The 23,288-nt window shown below is 34.5% G+C and overlaps 1 protein-coding gene and 1 non-coding gene across 2 annotated transcripts; both read left to right on the top strand.

Moving 5' to 3' along the window:
- Window positions 1–9,785: 9,785 nt before the first annotated feature.
- LOC120072411 lies at window positions 9,786–9,948 on the top strand. The gene has a single exon (XR_005480471.1). It is a non-coding gene; the product is annotated as a U1 spliceosomal RNA (small nuclear RNA).
- A 985-nt stretch (window positions 9,949–10,933) lies between these two features.
- On the top strand, window positions 10,934–14,053 carry LOC120071559 (asparagine--tRNA ligase, cytoplasmic 1-like). Its single transcript, XM_039023888.1, has 6 exons — window positions 10,934–11,431; window positions 11,600–12,190; window positions 12,862–13,118; window positions 13,201–13,330; window positions 13,422–13,480; window positions 13,568–14,053. Exons 1-6 carry the CDS (start codon window positions 10,934–10,936, stop codon window positions 13,749–13,751), a joined length of 1,719 nt encoding a protein of 572 aa, XP_038879816.1. The 3' UTR covers window positions 13,752–14,053.
- Window positions 14,054–23,288: the final 9,235 nt, after the last annotated feature.

Below are 23,288 nucleotides of genomic sequence, written 5' to 3'. Positions count from 1 at the left end.
TGGTTATAAAGTAGACATAATATATTTACAGTAAAGGGAGTTCAACTATGGGCTATAGTGGAGTGTCCCATTAGTTAATGAATAGGGGTTAGATCGGCATAATGAGTTTAATCGATTAATCTCGAATCATTGGAGCTCATGATTTGTAGGTCCGCGAGGTCCCTCTACTAGCTCGTAAATGGTTAAGCTTTAGAGTAGCTTGAGAAATTAATTTTAAACGTTCAAATTAAAATTAAACGGATTAGGAGAATATATATTTAAATATGATTTAAATATATGAAGATGGTTTTGTGCAATAATTTAATATTTGATATTAAATTAATTAATATTTTTTAAATTAATTTATGAAATTAATTTTAGAAAATTAATTTTCAGTTTTAAAATTAAAATTTTGATTTTAAGATAAAATTGAAAAATTGGAAAACATGCACAAAATGGAAATTTGAAGTTTTCCATTATCATCTTCTTCATGCTCACACAAAACCCACTTCCTCTTCTTCATTAACTCCAAGCATAAGCTGCAAGTCATGCACATTTCTTCTTTGCATGTTCATCTGCAATAAATAAAGAAGAATGGAGTGATTTCGAAGCATGCATTCTATAGAAATTTGAGAGAAAAATTTCAGCTGAAGAAGTGTTCTTCGAGTAAATGTTGTGGTAAGCTTTTTCTTGCGTTTTAAATTGCTTCAAGCTATTCTTGAGTCCCACAACTCAATCTAAAGCTCCAAGAGGATAGTGGAGAAGATCTTAAGGTGGTTCATGGTGATTTTTGGAGGAGACTGTTGCTGTTTGATCGAGATCTTGAAGAGTTCTACAAAGGTATGATCTAAAACCCTTTTATTTAAAAAAGCATGCTTAAATTTTTGCCAAAATTAGTGAATTTGAATACTTATTGATCCTTGTTACTTCCGGTGCATGTTATTACACTCTTATAGCTACTTACTGTCGGTTCGTCCTCAAATCCAAGTTGGTGTGAAGTTTGTGGTTGCATTTTATGTGATGGATTGATATGTTATGACTTGCTATGTTCGACTGTTGAGGAGATTATGGAGGTCTTAAAGGAACAATTTATCTACTTACCTCTGCTTCGGGGAAAGAGTGAACTCCATCTTATGAAGCTGAGTTCCCAGCTCCCAAATTAGATGAATCCCCAAAGTGGTAGGTTTGAGTCGGCGCTCTGGCCATTCAAACCCATACAAATCAAAGGACTGCCCTCAATGGTAGGAGTTCCCAACTTACTCAGGATTGAGGTCATGTTACCTATGGTCATCCCAGTGAAGTGAAGTATCTGTCATGAACGGAGTTATATGACGAGACGTTAACACTTCGTGGTCAGGTCTTATACAAACTCTTTGTATAGGACGCCCTGCTCGCATGTCCCCTACACGAATGATCAGGATCAGACCATCTGTTACAAGTCACAACAGTTGTAACTATTCCTCAAAGCGGGTTGTGTCCGTAGTGTTACTAGGATAAGGTTTCCCTCCTATATCCATATACTATAGACCATTTTAGTTATCACTTAAGACATAATCTACTTGTATGTCACTACATACATGCTTAAGTTACATAAAGACAACCAGGGATTTTAAGTTTATTGGTTTGTGGTAAACAAATAAAACATCTAAATGTGCAAAGTCAAGAAGTGAAGAAAACATCATATATTATACATCACAAGCGTTCGTACAAATTGTGTTTACAAACTACAGAACACGAGACTTTAGAGCAGCAACCCCAACACAGTAATGGGTCGCTTATTGGGTACTTTTATACTTATTCTTCTCTCTCCATGTTTTTCTAAGTAAGGGAAAATACCAGATGGCGAATAATAAGAAGAATTTATGACCCGACTGTTGGGACTTGATATCGCTTCCGCACTTATTTCTTTTCTTAAATTTGACATGATTTGATATAGGAGTCTAGTTCTTAAACTCTTGGTTAATTTATTTATTTATGTGTTAATTTATTCATTTACTTGATTTATTTGAAATTAAGAGTCGAGGGTACCCCGAACAATGTTTTTATAATTTTATTGTTTTAGGGGTTTATTTTATGGAAGAATAGTTTTATTTCCTTTAATAAATTTTCTTCAAGAAATATATTGTCAACTTATGCATACATGTAGTAGCGTCTTGGAATTTAATCCAACCTCAGTATATTGTCAGCTTATGCATTAATACTAATTCTAAACTTATTCATGTAAGATTGGGTTCAAAGCCCTTCTAATTAAGTTTAAGCATCCTGGAATGGCATTAAATGGCTTTTGATTTTTTTTCCCCTGCACCAAGTCAAACATTAACTATCAAGCACCAAAACTTGCATTTGATTCTAAGATGCCTGCAAATTTGATTCTAAGAATCCCTAAACTTACATTTATTTTACCTAGGGATGTTAGCTTTCATGCATCACTGCAAGGAACTATACTCACTTTTTTCTCGCGAGTGTCTTTAACTAATCACAATAAAGGTAGCTCTTTCAACCCTTGGTCATGCATAAAATTACAAGTTTGAATTTTCTTTCTCATGATATTTTCTTTTTAGTATAACAATTTTTATCTACAATTTTTTTTTTTTTCAAACAAGCAAACAAATCATTTTGACTCCTCATTATTATATTACAACCTATCATGCAAGACACTATCTAATAAGTGGGGCCTATTGAAGTGATAACAAAAATACATGCCAAGTAAAATAATTCTAAGCATGCAAGACCTAATGTAGGTAGACAAAGAACTTAAACGTGCATGAAAAATAAGAATTTTTTTTTAAAATGGCTAAAAATCATGATTACTTGTCACACCCCTCCCAAATTACCCTCTTAACCCAAGAGGAGATGTGAGGACAATAAATGTCAACCCTCTTATGACATCTACTGTCCAACTTGACCTGCTTTGCTTTCACTACAACATAAGAAATGTATTCAATGACACAGTAAATAAACCAACACCCAACTTATGACATAACCCTTAATTCAACTTAGATTACAAACCAGGACCCTGATACCACGTCTATTGATGTTTAAGAATACACGACAACTTAATACAAACCAGACTTTAAATATTTGGCCTAAATGATACTCTAATGCAATGGCAAACTTGACTTTCGTAGGCAAGGTACCATGGAACCCTAGAACTCTCCTACTGCCTGGGGGGTGGGAGGAACAAAGAAAACATGAGCTGGGAGACCCAGTGAGTGGTACATTTTACGAACATAGGTTATGCTTTGGAAATTCTTTTGGAAAAACTTTTACAAGCAAGATCAATTTAGTAACTAGATACTAAGGTAATTAATAACTTTCAAATATACTTCTCAAATAATCCTTTTTAAACCTTTCAAATGAAATCATAACAGAGAATCCTTGAAAATATATGCAAACCAATAAATAGCATGATCATACTTTTTCCCAATCAGACCAGAGAATAAATCCACATAAATTCCAATCAAATCCAGGAAAACACACTAAACGTTGTACCTAGTTTATCCCTTTCCATGTGCACATATCGAAGATTCTCGCCAGACATATTCGAGTATGTTGACAATTCTTGTTAGAACATGTTGATAATTCCCACCAGATGTCCCGAAGTATGTTAACATTCCTTGGTAGCTAATCCAATGGTTTGAAATCTACTTTCCTCAAATCCACAATGGAATCATAAAACATCATACATCAAATTCCTTTATAAACCTTAGATAAAACATGTTTATCTAAATCATGCCTTCAAGATTCATAAAACTAAATCATGCTTGAGTTCATTCATAAAACATACTTATTATAGTGAATAATACCGTAAGCATATATTCATAATTTACAACATTTGAAAATAAAAACCACTCACATCCAGCTCTTTTTGAACCTCTAAATTCACTAACTTCTCAGTTCAAGACCAACTAACTCCAATTGGCCTTCACTTAGACAGCATCAAACCAACACAAGGCAAGGCTGGGGGCATGTTGCCTAGGCGTTGGCACCCACACAAGGTCAACCTAGTGGGCACTTGGTGCTGGGTATGCTACATTGTTGGGCGCAAGCGTTGGGGCTTGGGCACTGGGACACACACTCAACCAACAGATGGGCAACCCCTTATGCGTGTGTACTGGTGGTACGCGCGGCAAAGCATACAAACGATGGGCACTGGGCGCTAAGCGTCGAGGTCATGCAACAAAGCAGCCTTGCACGCAGGCCATGTATAAATGCGAGAGATGTGTTAAAGACGTGTGCACGACATTGTTTACATAATTGACGGGGTGTGTGCTGAGTTGAGGCCCACTGACATGCAGCCCCAACGCCTACCTTCTTCAACCTCTAACCGACATCCTCCTTCAAACCCTTATGTTTTCCATCACTCCAAATTTAGGCTTCTAATTCCTCTCCAATTGCTCAAAATCTCCCAAAATCTTCAACTTGCTCCGATTGCTCCAAAACTCATACCAACCTTGAGTTTTCCTCAAGTTTCAACTTCTTCTTGGCCAAATCTCCTTATGGCAGCCCTCGGTTATGATTTCCACCGGTTCCTCTAAATTTTTGGTGAAGAAATTCTCCTTTTTCTCAAATGGTTTAGGTAAATCGATTCCCTCTTTCTCCTCTCTATTTATACACCCAGTTGCATGTCCTTCTTGGCTAAAAGCTTGACAGCTCTTACCCCCACTTGGCACTTCATCAAACTTGGTTAGCTTCTCCTTTAGCCACCTCACCCTAAAATAGATATTGACTAAAAGATAATTGCTAAGCCAATGTTCTTCTGTCAGTCACCACCTTCATCAATGCATGGACAAGGTTTCTCTCCAACGTATCCTCCCTTTTAACCAACACATGGCCAAGGCCTCACTTCCTTTGCCTTCAGCACATGACCAACACAACTTCCCAACGCATGACTCCCCTATGTCAACGCCTAACTTGGCCAACTTTGCTATGCTAAGCCCTTGCCCCATTCCTTTCCTTGCATGGCTCACCAAGCTAAGCTCGACCTCACACTCCTTCCTTCCTATACACATTTCCCTTCACCTTTTACCAACGCATAGACCTGCTAACCAAGACTCACCTAGAACTCTTTTTAGGCCTAAACACTTCCCACCTTTAGCACCTATGGCCATTGCATAGCTCATCTCCTTAGGTATTTCTTCTCTTCATCACACCACTCAAATCCAACATAAAGCCTACTTCCTTCAATACTTAAAAGCTTTGTCTACACAAAAACTTTGGTGCATTTTCCTCAACGCACAACACACCTCACTTTTCCTCTCCTTTCAATTTCAATGCCTACAACCACGCTTAATTCTTACCAAGTATCTTAAGCCAAACTAATTACAAACAACCTAAATTAGAAAAATTTTTAAAGGAAGAGTTTCAGGGCTTACATTAATCATCTCAAACATCATCTCATACAAGAAAAATCAACATGGGGATGCGTAATCAACTAGTCGTCATAATGAAACCACACAACATGAGCAACCATGCATATAAAGCACCTAAACAAAATAGCCCGAGCTTAGATGCTCAAGGGCTCCAACTAGAACACAGACATCCCCCACCCCTAACTTAAAATCTAATATTGTCCTCAGTGTGATATAGAAAAGAAAAACAAGGGATAAGATAAAAGGGAAACAAAAATCTTCCTTGAAATTTTGGCACAATGGATGGATGTGATGTCTGGCTCATCAAAATGTGACTCTCTCTCATCTTCCCAACGGCTACAAAAACCTAAAGATCAAGAAAAATAGAAAGAATTAAGTTCAATAAAAAATGAAAATAAACAGAAGAGAAACCTATACTAAGAAAGCAATAAATAATGTAAATACTAATTGTATCTAGGTAGCGCAATTGTTTAGGGTCGTTATGCTCAACCCCACTCGGCTTCGTTAACCATATTCATCACATGCTACCGAGCCACCATCTCCCACTCCCAACTTAGAAGGTTTGGCCACTATCCTAAAAAAGATAAGCATTTAAACATGAAGGATTAGTGAGAGTAAAAGTATCAATCATCAATTTTTTTTTTTCAATTTTCCCTCATTGTTTAATTTGCAGGGACTTTTTGCCCACATCTATTACAAACCTTAACTGTTTTAAGAAAGGGTATCTCTTGATAAAATAGATAAAATCAACCGGAAAAGACAAGCCATTAACTCTAACGGGCACATCTTTCACTAATCCTAATGGCCTAACAAGAGAGTGATCAGCCAATTACACCTAGATGTCAGAAGGGTGCAAGACATGAGACTAGAAATCATAGAAAATAGGAGCAGGCATGACATTTATAGCTGACATTTATGGGTAGCATTTTTAGGGGTAATAACCAACTGTATAATAGCATTTTTTTTTAAAAAAAAAAATTGCAAATATAGCAAAGTCTATCAATGATAGACTTCTATCGCCTGATAGATTTTTACAAGCAATATGGTCTATCACCGATAGACTTCGATTAACAATACTGGTAGACTTCTACTAGAGATATGGTCTATCAATGCAGACTATCTAAATTTTGTCATATTTATACTTTTTTACATTATGTTATATCTGTTAATAGTTTGAATCTAGTTGTTATATTTGTAACTATCGTTTTAATATAAGTTATAAATCTCAAGTAATGCAACACTTCTTCTAGAGAGTAACAATATAAGAAAATTTATAATAATAAAAGGAAAATTAGTTTCTCGCCCTCCCTCTATATCTCCCTCTTCCCTATTTTCTTTTTCTTCATTTTATCTTCATTCTCATGTTTTTCTCCCTAAACTCGATATCACCTAATTATAATAAAATTCAAAAACTTTGTTGTAGTTATTCAGATCTAAATCCACTGTGATTACATAAAAAGAAAAACTAGATGGAGATCATAATCAATGAAATCATTAAGAGAGAAAATGTACATACTCAGCTTCACATTCTCTTTCTTATACGCTTTTCCATCTTAATGCCAAATAAAAAAATGCAAGTAAATTAAATGAGTTAATAAATGTTTTAGAAACTAATATGATAATAATTCCTAACTTTAATAAAGTAATTAATAGATTAAAAAAAACAATAAGCCCCTAAATTGAATTCAACACTAAAAGTTAATATTAATGTAATTAATGTATGAGAATGGATAAATACTTACATTTTTTTGTGAGACGATGAACACAAACAGATATGTGGAGAAACCTACCAAATACTTATATCGTATATTGAAATATTTAGGAAAAAACTTAAGTATTTTTGTAGGAATAGTGGATTACCCCTCAAATTTATGGCAAGTGAATTAGGTAAATAATCCTATCAATTAAATACCTTCAAATCCCAAAAAAAAAAAAAAGATCAAAATCTAAAAAAACAAACAAACATCATTAATTAACCACATGAATCTTAGAAATCATTCATTTTAAGTTTAGTTATTTGAAATTTACTGGCAGAAGAAAAAATGTTAATAAAGGAAAAAAGAATTTATTATTCTGATGTTGGATAGTAACAAAAGGAAAAAAAACGAATCTTTGAATAAAAAAATTTGTTGGACGACATAATGTGTCTTGTGAAAAACACTCAGGTGACAAAGATTACTCCTCTGATGATCATCAGATCACCACCACACCATAATAATTAGATTGCCAGTTTAGGTTGAGAGTTATTTTGAAGATAGATCCAATTTTTTTCTAATTTTCCAAGCAATCTTCTATCATAGCTATTCATTATTTTATTGAGATTTATAGTTTTAGGATTTGGATCTTTTATGATGAGGTGTCTTTAAAAAAAAGGTGGTTTCGTATAATAACTATTTATTATATTGTTAAGATTTACATCTCTTTATTTTTAGAATGTGAATTTAGAACAAAGGGATATAAGGATAGAATAAGCATTTAGTAAAAAAATAAGATCTAAAAAAAAAGGAAGAATGCTTATAAAGCAAGGGTAGAATGGGCATAAAAAAATTTCTCCTCATAGTGAATTTTATGTATATTAAATATAGATACAGATAGAATATACATAAAGGTATAGATTAATAAAACAATGCAATTTTTTATTTAGTTATGTATAATATCACTAGAATATCCAAAATTGTCTTTCATATATATAAACATATTGTTTACAAAGTGATTCTCTTCTAATCAAGATCATATTTATTAAATATATATTTACTTTCATAATTATTAAATATATATTTATTTTAAAGTATGATAAGTATCTTTTCCTTCAAAAATCACTATCTTTCAGAACCACTAAAGGATACTCCATTAGATAATAAGTTATGTTGGTATGTCATTTTTTTTGTATAATTTTATTTCACAATTTTTATCCCAATTATATTTTAATTTTATTCATCCATCTATTTTATAATTTTGTTTCTATTTTTTGTACTTTTAAATTTCAGGTCAACTATGTAAAATTAGGTTCAATTATAGATATATTCATTAAAAAAAATGTATTCAACTTTTAAAATTTGTGTTCAACCACATAAATTCAACTTTTAAAATTTGTGTTCAACCACATAAATTGTATATTTATTGTAAATTAATTTGAAGCAATAAATATATAATTTTAGGTAGTATTTTTAAATTACTACCTTTCAAATTAAATATTTACTAATTAAACTCAATAAATATTCAATCAGAATCTTATGCTTAAAAAAATAGATCTTAATTTAAATTTTATCATAAAAGTTTGTCTTAAAAATTTTAAATCACATGCATTGCATGTGTCTTTAATCAGTTGCTTTAAAAGCATTATATATAATTGTTGGATGGTGTTGTTTTGTGCTTAAATAAATAATTGGTTTGAAGTTAAAAGTACCACAAATGGACTTGGGAGAAATCAATCGTTACTCTAATTACCTAAATTTCGAAAAAGTAATACTTGAGTAGAACGAGTCTCCATGCATCACCTTTGGTCTAAAGTGGAAAAAGTAGATATATAAATATCATTAAGAAAAAGTTTACTATATAACAACTTATGATTAGGCAATTGGAATATGCTACACAAAGATAGATACATCCTAATATGCAATAAGTATTTTTTTTATTTTGAAATGTTAGTATACTTTATAAGTATCCAAATTAAAAGGTGAATTGAGATATCTATATTTGGCATGTTAATCATAGAAAAACACAACATTAATGAACTTAGTGTCATACCATAATCTAGGTAACCACATAAACTAAGTATCATCTCTATTGGAAGAAAATGCACTTCTCATTACTACCACAAAAACAATGAAAAAAAAAAGTTGTTATAATCACATAGAATTCTCTTTTTAATCTATAAACTTTTGTACCACTCATCCTTTTTCGTTCACAAGAGAATATAAAAAGGGAATTTAACTTGAGTCAGTATACCAAAGTTTAAATTGTTTACGATTTGAAACCAAAGTCATATCTTCCTTTTATAGTATTTATAGCTCATCATTTTCTTTATATATTTCTAATGTGGGATAACTACTCTCCTCTTATAGTATTATGTTAAAATTTGACAATCTCTAATCGAGTCTAATAATTGTAACATATCTTTTTAATGTGAAACAACTACTCTTATAGTATTCCGTAAAAAAATCTTACAATCTCTTCTTGAATCTAATATCCGCAACATGCATGTACTAGGTTTAGGAATCAACAATCCTAGAACTAGATAAACATCTCGTGCAACCATTAATAATGCTTAAGAAATCAAACTCAAAATCCTAATTTTAAACAAAGTCCTCATTTAAAATGAACAAAAAAAAAGTATTAAATGAAGCATAATATAATATTAGCATTTTAATCCCACATCGAAAATCTAAAAGGTATAGGTTAGGTATAAAAAGGGATTGAGACCACTCGCAAAACTCACTTACCTGGATGGAGCTAGTGGCCGATCATGAAGGACTATGACTTAGGCACGTGACTTCCATTGCACGTGGGTAGGGTGCTTGCCTAAAGTCGGTCTGACATGGGCAGAGTCTACATCATTATTTGTGGCAGTGGGGGCTTGCGTACGCGCAGCCCCTTCCTAATGCTCGATCAATAATTTTTAGTCCGATGAAAGTTTTAAGCTGGTTTAGTTTATAAGAAACTATACTTTTGACGAAATTGATAGGGATAATTATTTGATCACAACAATGTCATAAAAATCAAAATATTGAAATGCAATTATTTGATCACAAATGTTCAATTATTTATATTCACTATACTCGAAAAAAGAAAAATATATTAGAAAAAGAGAATTTCAAATACATACCCAAAATACACCAAAGGAAGGTGCATACTTTTAGTTTTTTTTTTTTTTTTTTTAAATCTCAAAATGAGACCGTTTTTCATTTCTTTGTTATTTTGATTCTGTGCGGGTAGCATCTTTCTTTCGCCATCTGAGGGGTTTTCTTTTTTTAGGATATGTAAAAAAGAAAAAAAGAAAAAAAAAATCTGTTGTTTACTCAATTTAATTGAAAATGGTACCTTTTTTGTTTAAAAAATAAAAATAAATATACGGATTGATCTTTCTTTTTCATATTTTTGTTTTATGATTTTCGTTACTTTTGTATTTGAAGAAAAGAAAGTTAAAAAGTTGAAAATTTAATAAATATAGACGACATAAAATAAAAATTTGAAATGAATGTATTTAAAATTTTGTATTTGAATAGTTAGGTAGAAGAAAAGAAAATTAGAAAGTTAAAAATTTACTAAATATAGACAATTTTAACTATGATGTGTTAATTAAAAATAGGTAATTTAAGAAAATCCTTCGAAATCAGACCATTAGGACCATTCTAGCCTATAATTTTATTATTTTTTTTTTTTTTCCAAACAAGATACCATGTATTTTTCCTTTGTCTTTCTTGTAAGGCGACAGAACAAATACGTTTGGAGAGGAAAAAACGAACCGGACCAAATTGAGAAAGCCGAACCGATGTGAACGTGTACGTAGACTTTAAATACAATTGTGGATTAGGGTTTAGAATTCAACTGCAGTGGTTGAGGCATACACCGGGAACGGACCAATGGCAGAGCATTCCGCGCCACCCGCCGACCAACTCGCCGCCGTCACCTTAAACAACGATGCTCCCACTTACGACTCTCTCAAAGCTGAATTCTCCGACCGCGTGCCGATCCGTACAATTGTCTCCCGGCCAGACGGCGGCGCAGGCCTCGCCGGCCAGAAGGTACGCGTCGGTGGTTGGGTCAAAACTGGAAGAAAGGCCGATAAGGATGCTTTTGCCTTTCTCGAGTTAAACGATGGCTCTTGCCCACAGAATCTTCAAGTGATCATCGAAGCGTCTGTGGCGGATCTTAGCCAGATTGTTCCCACTGGAACCTGCGTTGTTGTCGACGGCGTCTTCAAGCTTCCTCCGCCGGGTAAGCACCAGAAAGTTGAACTTCGGGCTGATGCTGTCGTTCATGTCGGTCCCGTTGATCCCGCTCGGTATCCTTTGCCGAAGACAAAACTCACTCTCGAGTTTCTTAGAGATGTCGTCCATCTCCGCCCTAGAACCAACACGGTAAATGAAATCAATCATTTCTCGAATTTGAATTTAGCAATTGAATCTAATCTTTCCGTTGGTTTTTTCACATTTTTGGATTTTATTTCTTTTGTTGTTCTGTAACTTGGCATTTGAATGGGAAAGGTACAATTTATAAACAAATACACTTTTCTTCTACGATTACAGATATCTGCAGTTGCTAGAATTCGAAATGCACTTGCATATGCCACTCACACATTTTTTAACAAGCATGGATTTCTTTATATTCACACGCCAATTGTTACCACAAGCGATTGTGAGGGTGCTGGTGAAATGTTTCAAGTTACAACTCTATTGAGTGAGGCTGAAAGGTTAGAAAAGGAGTTGATTAAAAACCCACCTCCATCAGAAGCAGAAGTAGATGAAGCAAGGAAAATTGTCAAGGAGAAAGGAGAAGCTGTTGCCAATCTGAAGGCTTCTAAAGCCAGCAAGGAGGAAATTGGTGCTTCTGTTTTGGAACTGAAGAAGGCAAAGGAGAATGTTGCTAAGCTGGAAGAGAGAGCAAAGCTTAAACCAGGCATTCCAGAGAAAGATGGGAAAGTTGATTATGCAAAAGATTTCTTTGCTCGGCAAGCATTTTTGACCGTTTCTGGCCAGCTTCAAGTTGAAACTTATGCCTGTGCACTTAGTAGTGTATACACCTTTGGACCAACCTTCCGTGCTGAAAATTCTCACACTTCAAGACATCTTGCAGAGTTCTGGATGGTTGAGCCTGAAATTGCATTTGCAGATTTGCAGGTTTGTTGCTATGCTGAAGTTTTGTTTTATTTCTTTTTCTGCATTCTCAGTTGGAATTGGGTTCATGGTTCCGGCTTATAATATTAGTCATGTATGACCATCATAAGACAATACCTCTGACGTATATCTTTCAGTGGAGGATTTATCTTATAGGATGAGTTTATCTCCTCATTTAGTTTTTGAGTTACCTTCTATAGGGAAATGATTTAGGTTGCCCTAGTGGTCACTTGTAAAGAAAAAAGGGTTAGAAAAAATGAGTTCAAATCATAGAAGCACACTGACCCAAGATTTAATGTCATATAAGTTTCCTTGGCAATTAAATGTTAATCCTGTTCACAAGCTAGCCTTTCTCCAGATGCTCATGGTTGTGCAAACAAAGAACAAAACAGGTCTTCTAATTTATTAGTTAGGGGTTCTCCATAAGAACTCTAATTGAGAAGAAGCTGCTAGAAGGCTATGTTTTAGTTTTCTGTATTCTCTGTACTACCAAGCAATAAAGCAATCAACCGTGTTTAAAAGAGAGCTTGGCTTGGAATTTCTATGAGGAATATAGAAAAACAATGGAACTCTGCAAATAGGGGTTTTGTTCTCTTTTCTTGATTGTATGCGCTTCTTCTAGAGTTTTTATTGAATTAACTGTATGTGAGATCTTTTTCTTTAATTGGTTGAAGGACGATATGAATTGTGCGGAAGCCTATGTGAGATTTATGTGTCAATGGTTACTTGACAACTGCCTAGATGACATGAAATTTATGGCTGAAAAGTATGATCGAACTTGTATTGATCGTCTCAAAATGGTCTCTTCAACCCCTTTTGTTCGAATTTCCTATACGGAAGCTGTTGAAGTACTTGAGGAAGCCGTAAAGAAGGGCAAGGAGTTTGAGAACAAAGTAGAATGGGGGATTGATTTAGCTTCGGAGCATGAACGGTTTGTGAACTCCCATGCTTTTCATTTACATTCCACTTGAACATGGTGATTAATCTAAATATTTTTCTCCTTGCTTGCTCAGATACTTGACTGAGGTAATATTTAAAAAGCCTGTCATTGTCTATAACTATCCAAAAGGAATCAAAGCATTTTATATGAGACTCAATGACGACCTGAAAACTGTAGCTGCAATGGATGTTCTTGTCCCTAAGGTAGTTTATCTGGCTTCATTCTTCAGTATGTTTGATTTGTTTCACTTTTTTTACCCGTTTGTTTGTAAATCTTTAAATGCCTCTATTGAAGGTTGGGGAATTGATTGGTGGAAGCCAAAGGGAGGAGCGATACGAGGTTATTCATGACAGGTAGAAGAACAAATACATACTTTTCAGGTTGGTTCTCCTTATTTCTTTTTTGAACTATGAAGTCTGAATTCTCAATTCCTGCTGCAGGATCAAGGAGATGGGTCTGCCACTTGAACCATACGAATGGTATCTTGATCTGAGACGTTACGGGACAGTCAAGCACTGTGGTTTTGGTCTCGGCTTCGAGCGGATGCTTCTTTTTGCTACTGGCATTGACAATATCAGAGATGTTATACCTTTCCCCAGATATCCAGGACGAGCAGACCTATAATAATACAACACAAGTTCTTAAGTTCCCTTACTACCTGATGAATCTAGAGACCTTCGAAAGAGAAGATTTGATTGTTTGTATTATATTATCTTTCGAATTGTTGGGTTTCAATTTACTCAGAAATTTTGGATTGGTGGGATTTATTTTATATAGCATACTATTGCATTTGAAATGACTTCAATTGGTTTCTTGTTTTAGATATTTTGATACTAACAGGTTTAAATTTGTTTATGGAGGACAAGATTGTAAAAAACAAAAAAAAAAATAATGATAAATAAAAGGATGTAAGTGGATCAGTGTCACAAGTGTTTGTTATGGGAGAGATTACTTCTAGATTAACTGTTCTAAAAATGAAATTGTTCTTGCAAATGCTTGTTCTTTCTCATGAATTTCGAACTTATTATGCAAAACTACAATAGTTATTTAGTGATGAATTTTGGATTGGTGGGTTTATTTCAATTTAGCCCAAATTATACGAAATGCTTATAATTTTGTTTTTATTGTTTCAAATTTTATGTCTTTATTGTTGTAAGAGTTTTATTTTATAGTTTAAACGTTTTGAGATTGAGAATAAAATAGTATTTAGTGATGTAGATTAAAAATTTGTATTATTATTATAATTATTTTGTAATTTCTCTTTTAAACATTAATAATTACCTTTAGTGGCTAGTAATTTAGGTCATGTTTAGTTTGTTTTTTGTTTTTGTTTTTTAAAATTATGAGTATGTACACTACTTTCACATCCAAAATAAACTAAGTTTTGATAACTAAAAAAAGTTGCTATGTTTTTAAAATTTGGCTAAGAATTACTTAATAAAGATGCAAATCATAGTAAGAAATACAAAAACAAAAAGTTATCAAACAGAACTTTGGGTATTAAGGATGATCTCGTTAATGTTATATATTATAATTGTAGCTGCATGCTTTCATTACAAATTACTATATATCAGTTTCAACTCGATACAGGTTGGTTTGAACTTATTTTGAGGAATGCGTTGCTGAAAATTTGCATTTAATGGCCACATTTGTTTCGCCTTAAAAGCACATTTAATTGGCAAGAAACAAATTGGTAAAATAATATGATTATCATATTAATGTCTTTAATATATTCATCAATTAACATAAATGGTAAGATTATGTTACTTTCTGTTTATTTATTTTTTTTAAGTAACACCTGTTACTATTTTCAAAAGCATTAAAGTTTAGCACAATCAATGAAAATTTTATTTTGAAAAAATTGCATAAAATTCGCTTGGAGAATGGGGTTTGTAACTTTGTGATTTGTTACCATTACGCACTATCAGCTTTTAATTTGATCAATTTATCCTTATAATTAAAATTAGTTCCCTATAATTTGTTGAATTTTTTAATTAATTTTTTTTTTGGAAAAAGATTGGGAGCGTGGGCTATACCTATCTATTGTATATGTATCCAATAAAATTTTGCCTAATAATTTTTTTAATTTGAATTATTTTTATTTTCTTTTTAATTGAAAATGTTGGATGAGAGCTACATCTATTCATTGTTCTTTTTTCATTGAAGTAATATTTTATGAATTTTAAAAGTTATAAATGAAATTAACAAAAGTAAATGAAATAGTATGTAAAAATAAAAGATAAGTTTTCTAATTAAATAATAATTTAAAGGAAATTTAGAAATTAGGATTAAAATTTTACATTTATTCTTTCCGTGAAGTGACCTTTTATGAAATTTAAAGTTCATAAAGAAAACTGATAAAAGGAACTGATGTCAATATTGATAACGAAATTATAATTTTACAAATATATCAATATCAATATAAAAAGAATGAGCAAAGCTCAATTAACATTGTGCTTATATCATCAATATCGAGGTCAAAGGTTCAATTCTTCCATCCCTCCATTTAATTTAATACATTTGCTAAAAGATAAAATAAAATAAATTATCATTAATTTTAACCTACAGTTTAATATGAATTCTATTCATATTAAATTTAATATTTGAACTACTCCAAATATTTAATTCTCCCATAAATTAATTTTGAATCAAATGTAAAATAAATTTATATTGTAAAGTTTAATTAATTATAATATATCACCTTACATTATATTCTTTCCTTTAGTAAATTTGAACATTTTTAATTACCCCAATACCCTTTATGAGCTACTAGTGGGACTTAATGGACCTATAGATTAGAAGCTCCAACGATATGAAATTAATTGGCTAAACTCATTAACTAAGTTAATCAATATTCATTAACTGTGGGTCTACTCCACTATAGATCCACAATTGCACTATTCTCGTTGCAAATATGTTTTTGTGTCCACAGATATCGATCAATAACAATAAGTTAGTCCTTCACGAGTGTTTGTAACACCAGTTGGATCAAATTACCATTTTACCCCCAGGTTACCTTTATATCCTTAAGTACCAATGCTCATCTAATGAACATCCTATTTGTAAACCCCTGAACTTGTTTTACTAGTTAATCAAGTTTAAGATCTCTTAATTATGAGTTAAGGTGTGAATTAACGTCAATGGAGAAGTAGCTACGTATAGTGAATGATGTGTCTGAAATATAAGAGAAGGAAAATTTTCTAAGTGTTATGACTATATGCGTTTAGGCTGTAACACATTAGACGCGTAGAGAGTTGGAGAAGTCTATTAATGGTAAGGCAGAAAAGGGCAAGAAAATATGTTAAATATGGAGCGTTGGGTTCTTAGGTAAAGTAGAAACTAGTCAACACTTATAGAGAGAAGGGAGTTCCATGCATTGGAACGGGTAGGCGTCATACAGCCAACTTGGTTGAATGATGTGGCCAAAAGCCCAAGGAGGAGGAATTGTGGCTAAGTATAGCAGGTGGTATGTAGGGTTTACGCTGTAGGAACTTTGATATAGAGGACCTTTGAGCGGAAGCAGATCGTCCCAAACTCCATTGTGAAAGAATTCAAACATTTATAATCATACTAAACAGATTATAAATTAATCAATAAATAACAGCATGTTTCAAATCAAATACAAAGGATAAGAGAGACAATACCTTTGAAGAACTTTTCTTCAAGTGTTTCCCTCGATCAAACTCGAATGCAACGAATAAAAATTTGATCTCCCTCGAATACCAGCAACGAGTATCAACTCGATCCTTGAACAGAACCAGACACTACCACAAGATTACCTTGGTATTCTCCGTGTGAGAATCTAGAAGTTGTGGGCTCTAGCTTATTTTGGAATGAGGGAAGGATTGGAGTAGACAATTGAATAAGCGATCACACAATCGTGTAATAGATGAAGTATATCGTATAGACTCGATGCTCGATTATTTAGACTCTCTAAAACTATCGTGTAGTAAAATTCTTTTTACTCAATAGTCAATTTGATAACTAGTTGTCGTGTAAGATTTTGAAATCCAATTTTCTTTTATCTCACAGTTGCCATAAAACGCTGTATAACCACCCACTAAGGTCGGTTATTGAGAAAAAGAAATATCAATTATCATATAATTAATAAATTATAAATAAATAAAATAACTAACTTATCATATTATATTTATAACCTATAGTTTTTAATATTGCATCATATACAAATATAAACAATAGTTTTTTTTAAAAATTTTATGGCATTTAATATAAATCATATTTATATTAAATTCAATGACTATGAATCTTCATAGAATTTATATTTGAATGATATTCAAATACTAGTTCCTCCAATCAAATAATAATGTATCAAACACATCATATCAATTATATCATATATAATTGAATTAATTGAATTATATCATATATAATTGAATTAATTGAATTATATCATATATAATCAAATTCCCTCTTGTTAATTTGAACATTTCAAACTAACCCAAAAACTGATTCTCAACTTGAATCCATTGAGCTACCAATGGGACCTTATGTGTGAAACCCAGATTTTTATTTTCCCTACTTAAACAGGAAATAAAAAGGGATTAACTAAGTACAAGTTAAATCCTATGTCAAAGAGTTGGAAAATTCTAAGTGTTTAAATAGATTTGTTAAGTAGCTTTGAAATAAGCCTTAACTAGTAAAAATTTAGTTAAGTATAAATCCAAAAGAACTGTGTATTGGAGGCTAGGAAAATAGCTAAGTAATAGACATTGCGTTGGCCATTAGAATTTGAGAGATTATTTGGGGAATTGAAAGAAGCTGAAGTATGGCTGAGAGGAAAGGCTATGCGGGGATAAGCATGCGGCAGCCGATGTTTGAGAGGTTAATAGAGCATGCGGTAACCTCAAAGTTGTGCAGACGTAGGCATAAGACGCTGAAGATGCATGTGCGAGTTGATCGTGTATACGGTGATGCTACATGATGGTATGCAGTAACACTACGCGTTGATGGTATGCGGCAACACTACGTGTTGATGGTATGTGGTAACACTATACATTGGTGTTATGCGGCGATTCTATGCGTTGGCGGTATGCGGCAATAGTACTAGATGATGAGCTATGCGGTAATGAGATGAGCCATGGTGAGCGCATAGTGGAATGTCTTGCGTTGCTAAGGCTTGCGGTACAGAGGGTTGTTATGCGTTGACGATGTGCTATGTATTGGACATCCAAGGGTATGAGAGCGCATAGGACAAGACTCAAGCAAATAGTATGCGGTGGAAGAGGGTTGGTCATAATCCTAGTTGAGCGCATAAGGTGAAGGTAAGCCATGCGGTAGAGGGCATGTAGCTAGGGATGAGCCTTGCGAGCATCTAGCATATATGACCAAGTTGCGTTAATGGGATCCACAAGGTAAGGTTGCGTTAATTGGAAATGGCATAACCGAGGAAAGTATGTCCCATATAGGGAAAGGTGCTAGGCAGCAATGGCTTGAAAGGCATTATGCGGAGATTTAAAGGACACTGTAAGGATGCAAAGATAGAATAGACGCATGCGCCAAGGGGTGGTGTCCGGGCATAGGTATGTTGCGCCAATTGGATGGACGCAAATGAAGTTGAATGGACGCATTTATGGTAGATGGGCGCATATGAGATTGAATGAACACATTCTCTGTCGTCATCCGGACATGTGGCCTATTGGGAAGAAATCTTAGGCCTCGAGCAAATAAGGTGGATGCACGAGAAGACATGCAAAGTTAAGCCTTAAGTACTGACTATGGAAGAGGAAGACACCTTAGGATGCATTGATATGAAGGTTGCATTGATAGTGTGGGGGAAAGACACATCAAACGGAAGTGGAAGAGGCTGGGAGTTGACAAGATGTGAGGGATACACCTGGTTGTGATCAATGGAGAAGGTGTCGGGCAAAGAAGAGGGGTGAGATGCCTATAAAAAGGGACAGAACGCCTCACTTCAACCCGCAAATCAGTTAAGTACATAAAAACCACAAAGGAAGGAGAAAAATAAAAGATAATCGTAGATTGAAGGCGTTGATTAGGTGGAGGTATAAGCAAAGGTGCCGAGGAAAACTGGGTGTATGGACAGACGCCTAGGCTAACTTCAACGAGAAGTTATTCCGAACTACTTGTGCAAATCAGGTGATTTTGGGACCAAAAGTTTCTAAATTAAATGTAGATTCAGTGTGAGGGATGCCTTAATGAAATTCTAACTTTAAGGCTGTCAAATTCAAGGAAAGCCAAGAGGTGCTCACTAGTGGGGAAGCAGTCGGGCCAGGGGGAGTAAACTTGAGACTCCGAACTTTTGCCAAGAAGTTTCAGGGCAAAACTTTAAGGTAATTTAGTTAAGACATTTTCACACATTTTTTAAGAAAGGAATGTCTTGAGATAAGGCCCTAAGGAGTGAGTAATCTAAGCTTGAATTTAAACATGAAATAGGGTCCAACGAAGGAATAAGGGAAATCGGGTGAGCTGGGAAGAAAAATCTCAACAGGTCACTGTGAGTGGTTTCTTCTTTTAATCTTTTAAGCATATTTAGAATGGATATGCTATAGTTTATATTATGAGGTGAGTATGATGTTGGAATGGTTAGGGGGTTTGTGGACTTAGAACCTGAGCCTAAAATACATCCTTACAGGATGGTCAGGGGACCAAAGAGTCTAGTTCCTGAGCCTGTGGGATGGAAAAACCTTGAATGGGATGGTCAGAGGGCCGACGGACCTAGCTTTTGAGCCCATGAAAGGGAGAACTATGTGCACATAGGTTGATATTTTTAGATATGAAATGTTAACTATCTACCGTATGTGTAGGTAGGTTTGTGAAAAGTTTTATGATATGGTGGAGGTTTGCATTGGAACCTCGTGATAATGCTTGTGATCTGTAAAAGACTTGTACTTGTGATACCGCTCACTGAGCTTTGTAAAGCTCATGGTTTATTTTATGTGTTTCTCTCGCAGGTAGCAGAAGAGCCCAGGTTGCGATATTGGTCAAGGTCTGCCATAAGTCTAGAAATAGTACTAAATGAGATTGGTAGTCGGGGTAGTGTCTTTCATGTAAACGTAACTTGAATTTGTAAATTAGTTTCTAAATGAAGCATGTAAGTTTTTTTTTTCCGCTGCTGTATGTAAATAAGGTTACAAAAGGAAACTAGTAGGATATAAAAGTAGCATTAGTTATTATCATGCCTCTCCTCGGGCTCAGGAGTGCGGGCTCGGGGTGGGGTGTGACATTATGGACCTGTAGCCTGAAGCTCCAACGGTACTTGAATAACTGACTAAACTCTTTAATCACGATATCCACTATTCGTTAACTGTCGGGCACTCCACTAAAGACCAATAACTACACTCTTTGCACTACAGATATATTTTTGTGTTTATTGGATATTACCAATCAACAGTACGATGACCCTTCAGAAATCCGCTCGTAAGTACAACTAGGCCAATTTACCATTTTTCCCTTATAGTTACATCTAACTCCTTAAGTACCACTGATCCCTCTAATGAACAATAGATCATAGTCCCACTATGACTAAACCCTTTTCAGGCCAAGAGAATGTGTGGTGCCACATTGTTATGCCTCAGAATCCGACCTTAAGGGAGCAATTTATCTACTTACCCCTGCTTCGAGGAAGAAGTGAATTCCATCTTGTGTAGTTAAGTTCCTGATAACGGGTAGAAATGCATGTTATTACAGTGCTAAGTTATAAAACAATGCAGGTTTGCGTTGATAAAAATATACAAGATTGCGTCCAAAAGCATTAAGTTCACAATATTGCGGTCGCATGCGTCAATCGCATTAAAATAGTTAACTTATGTATTTTTGTGCAGAATATGCGTTGTCGTAAGGCAAAAAATGCGATTCAAAGAAATCAACGGCCGAGCGCATCAAAAGATTTCGTTAATGCAAGGCTATGCGGTCATTTGCGCTCGCAAATATCTGCTCAAGAAGGTTGTCGCATAGAGCCGACGCAACTTGGTAGACGCATCTGAGTGAAAAGCATAATAAATCACGATGGGAAAAAAAGCTGATGATGGTCGATTCCGAATTAAGTTGACAAGCTGTTAACGATCTATTGTAGCAAGTACACTCAACTTTTCAATGACAAATATTCGGCACATCAGACAGAGAATTAATGTCATCCCATCAGTACAATCATAAGAGAGAAGAAGCCTTTCACCCCAAAGCTCTATAAATACCAGAGGCCACCTTCAGTGAAGGCGTTCGACAGTTAGATAATTTTCCCTTAGATAGAAGTAGCCTTGTTCTTAGTTCTCTTTTACTTAGAAGGCGGAAGCAAGGGAAGTGAGATTGTACCGAGAGATCGTTTCGGTGAACTTGGAAGAGTGCCGGAAGTGTCGAGATCAGAGAGAGGACCAACTCTTGTGGAAGCAAGAACATTTTTTTAGTAGAATAGAGTTAGTGTAAAGGCCTTGGGAAGCAAGGAATTGCTACCGGGCTCTCTATCCTTATCTTCCATTGTCATTTTGTACTTTGAACTTATCTATAGAAATGGAATTTACATCTTTATATCTGCTCACTCTCTGTACATTACGCATGAGTAGCTAAATTTGTCGAATGGGTTGAGAAGCACTTAGCTAGCATAACTAGGGATCTTCATTCTATGCGGTTATCTTATATTATGTATGCGTCATTCGTCCATTAGAGATACTCGGGAGGGTAGTCTAAGGATAAAATCTAGGCTTGAAAAAGTCAGGTTAGAATCTAGGCTCGGAAGAGTCAGATTAGAAACACATAATCAAGAGATAGGAGCTTAGGAATAAGCACTGTTTTCTATTAACGCATCGCATGCATCCTAGAGATAGGTTATGATTGTATGCGGTCACCTTGTCCTTATGTGCATCTCGTATCATCGCATAGGCAAGAAGTAGAGACTTGGGAATAAACTCTATAGACATTATTGCATTCATCGCATGCGTCCTAGAATTAGGAGCTACCGTATTGCACTGGAAAATGATTGTTGTCGCATGAGTGTAGATGATCACATAGTTTAAACGCATTCTCGGGAAACGCTAGCTAAAGACCTTCTCAACCCGTTCCTCCGCATACTCAGTGTATTTGTCGCATAATCAATCTTTTCTCAAAACCACCGCATACTTTTTATACTTCAAACAACAAACCAACCAAACCATTAATTCATCTATTACTGCAAAGTGATCTTAAAAATTATTACCACATATTGTGTTCCTTAGTCCCTAGTTCGACCCTAGACTTACCAGGAAACTCCGCAGGATTTATACTTGGGTTCTGCTGAGAAAGCTTGTTGCACAACGCATTTTCCATCACCACAACTCCTTTCATTATATCACCGCATAAAAACGCATCATTCCTCAAGTTCCCCAATCAGGACGATCCCTACTAGAATCTTATGGTGAGGAACATATGTTCGATGGTGGTAATCGGCAATATGCTGGCCACTTCCTTCTATCTTCCTAATAACGCAAATCCCAAAGAGGATATTACTAACCTCATGAGGAGAAGTTCATTCAAACTCAGATCAGTGTATTTTTAGGTTACATGTACCTATGGTCACCTCATGAATGAACAGTCTCAATTATGAACAATGTTATATAACAAAACTAAACATTTCTTGGTCCGATCTTACACAGACTCCTTTGTATAGAGTATTCCTGCTTAGATGTTTAATACATGAATGATCAGGATCAGATCATTTGTAGCACTTTACAACATTTGTTACATCTACAAAGTGGCCACACTCGTAGTGTCACCGGGATAAGGTATCCTTCCTTATCCATATACTACAGACCATTTAGGTTATCACTTAAAACATGATCCACTTGTATGTCTCCACATACATGTTTAAGTTACAATGATAACTATGGATCTTAGTTTATTGGTTTGTGGTTAATGCAACTAAAATATCAAATATTTCATAGATTGAAGTGAATAAAATATCATATATTATAAATCACAAAGTGTTTGTTCATACAAGTGTTTACAAACGACTGAACCCTATGAGATTTAGGGCATCAACCCTAACATATGCAACCAACTTTGTATACCATTAAGAGCTAAGCTGACGAAGGATGCAGATAGACGATATGCGTTGAAGGGAGATGTCTTGGATGGACGCAAGGCCAGAGATCAAACTTAAGCTAAGGAATTCAACTTAACGAATATGTAAGTCAGGTGGCAGCCTTGCAGATG

The sequence above is a fragment of the Benincasa hispida genome, chromosome 2 (genome assembly GCF_009727055.1).
Source record: "Benincasa hispida cultivar B227 chromosome 2, ASM972705v1, whole genome shotgun sequence".
Classification (NCBI taxonomy): domain Eukaryota; kingdom Viridiplantae; phylum Streptophyta; class Magnoliopsida; order Cucurbitales; family Cucurbitaceae; genus Benincasa; species Benincasa hispida.
Note: the sequence above shows the minus strand (reverse complement) of the source record. Positions and strands in the feature narration are given on the sequence as shown.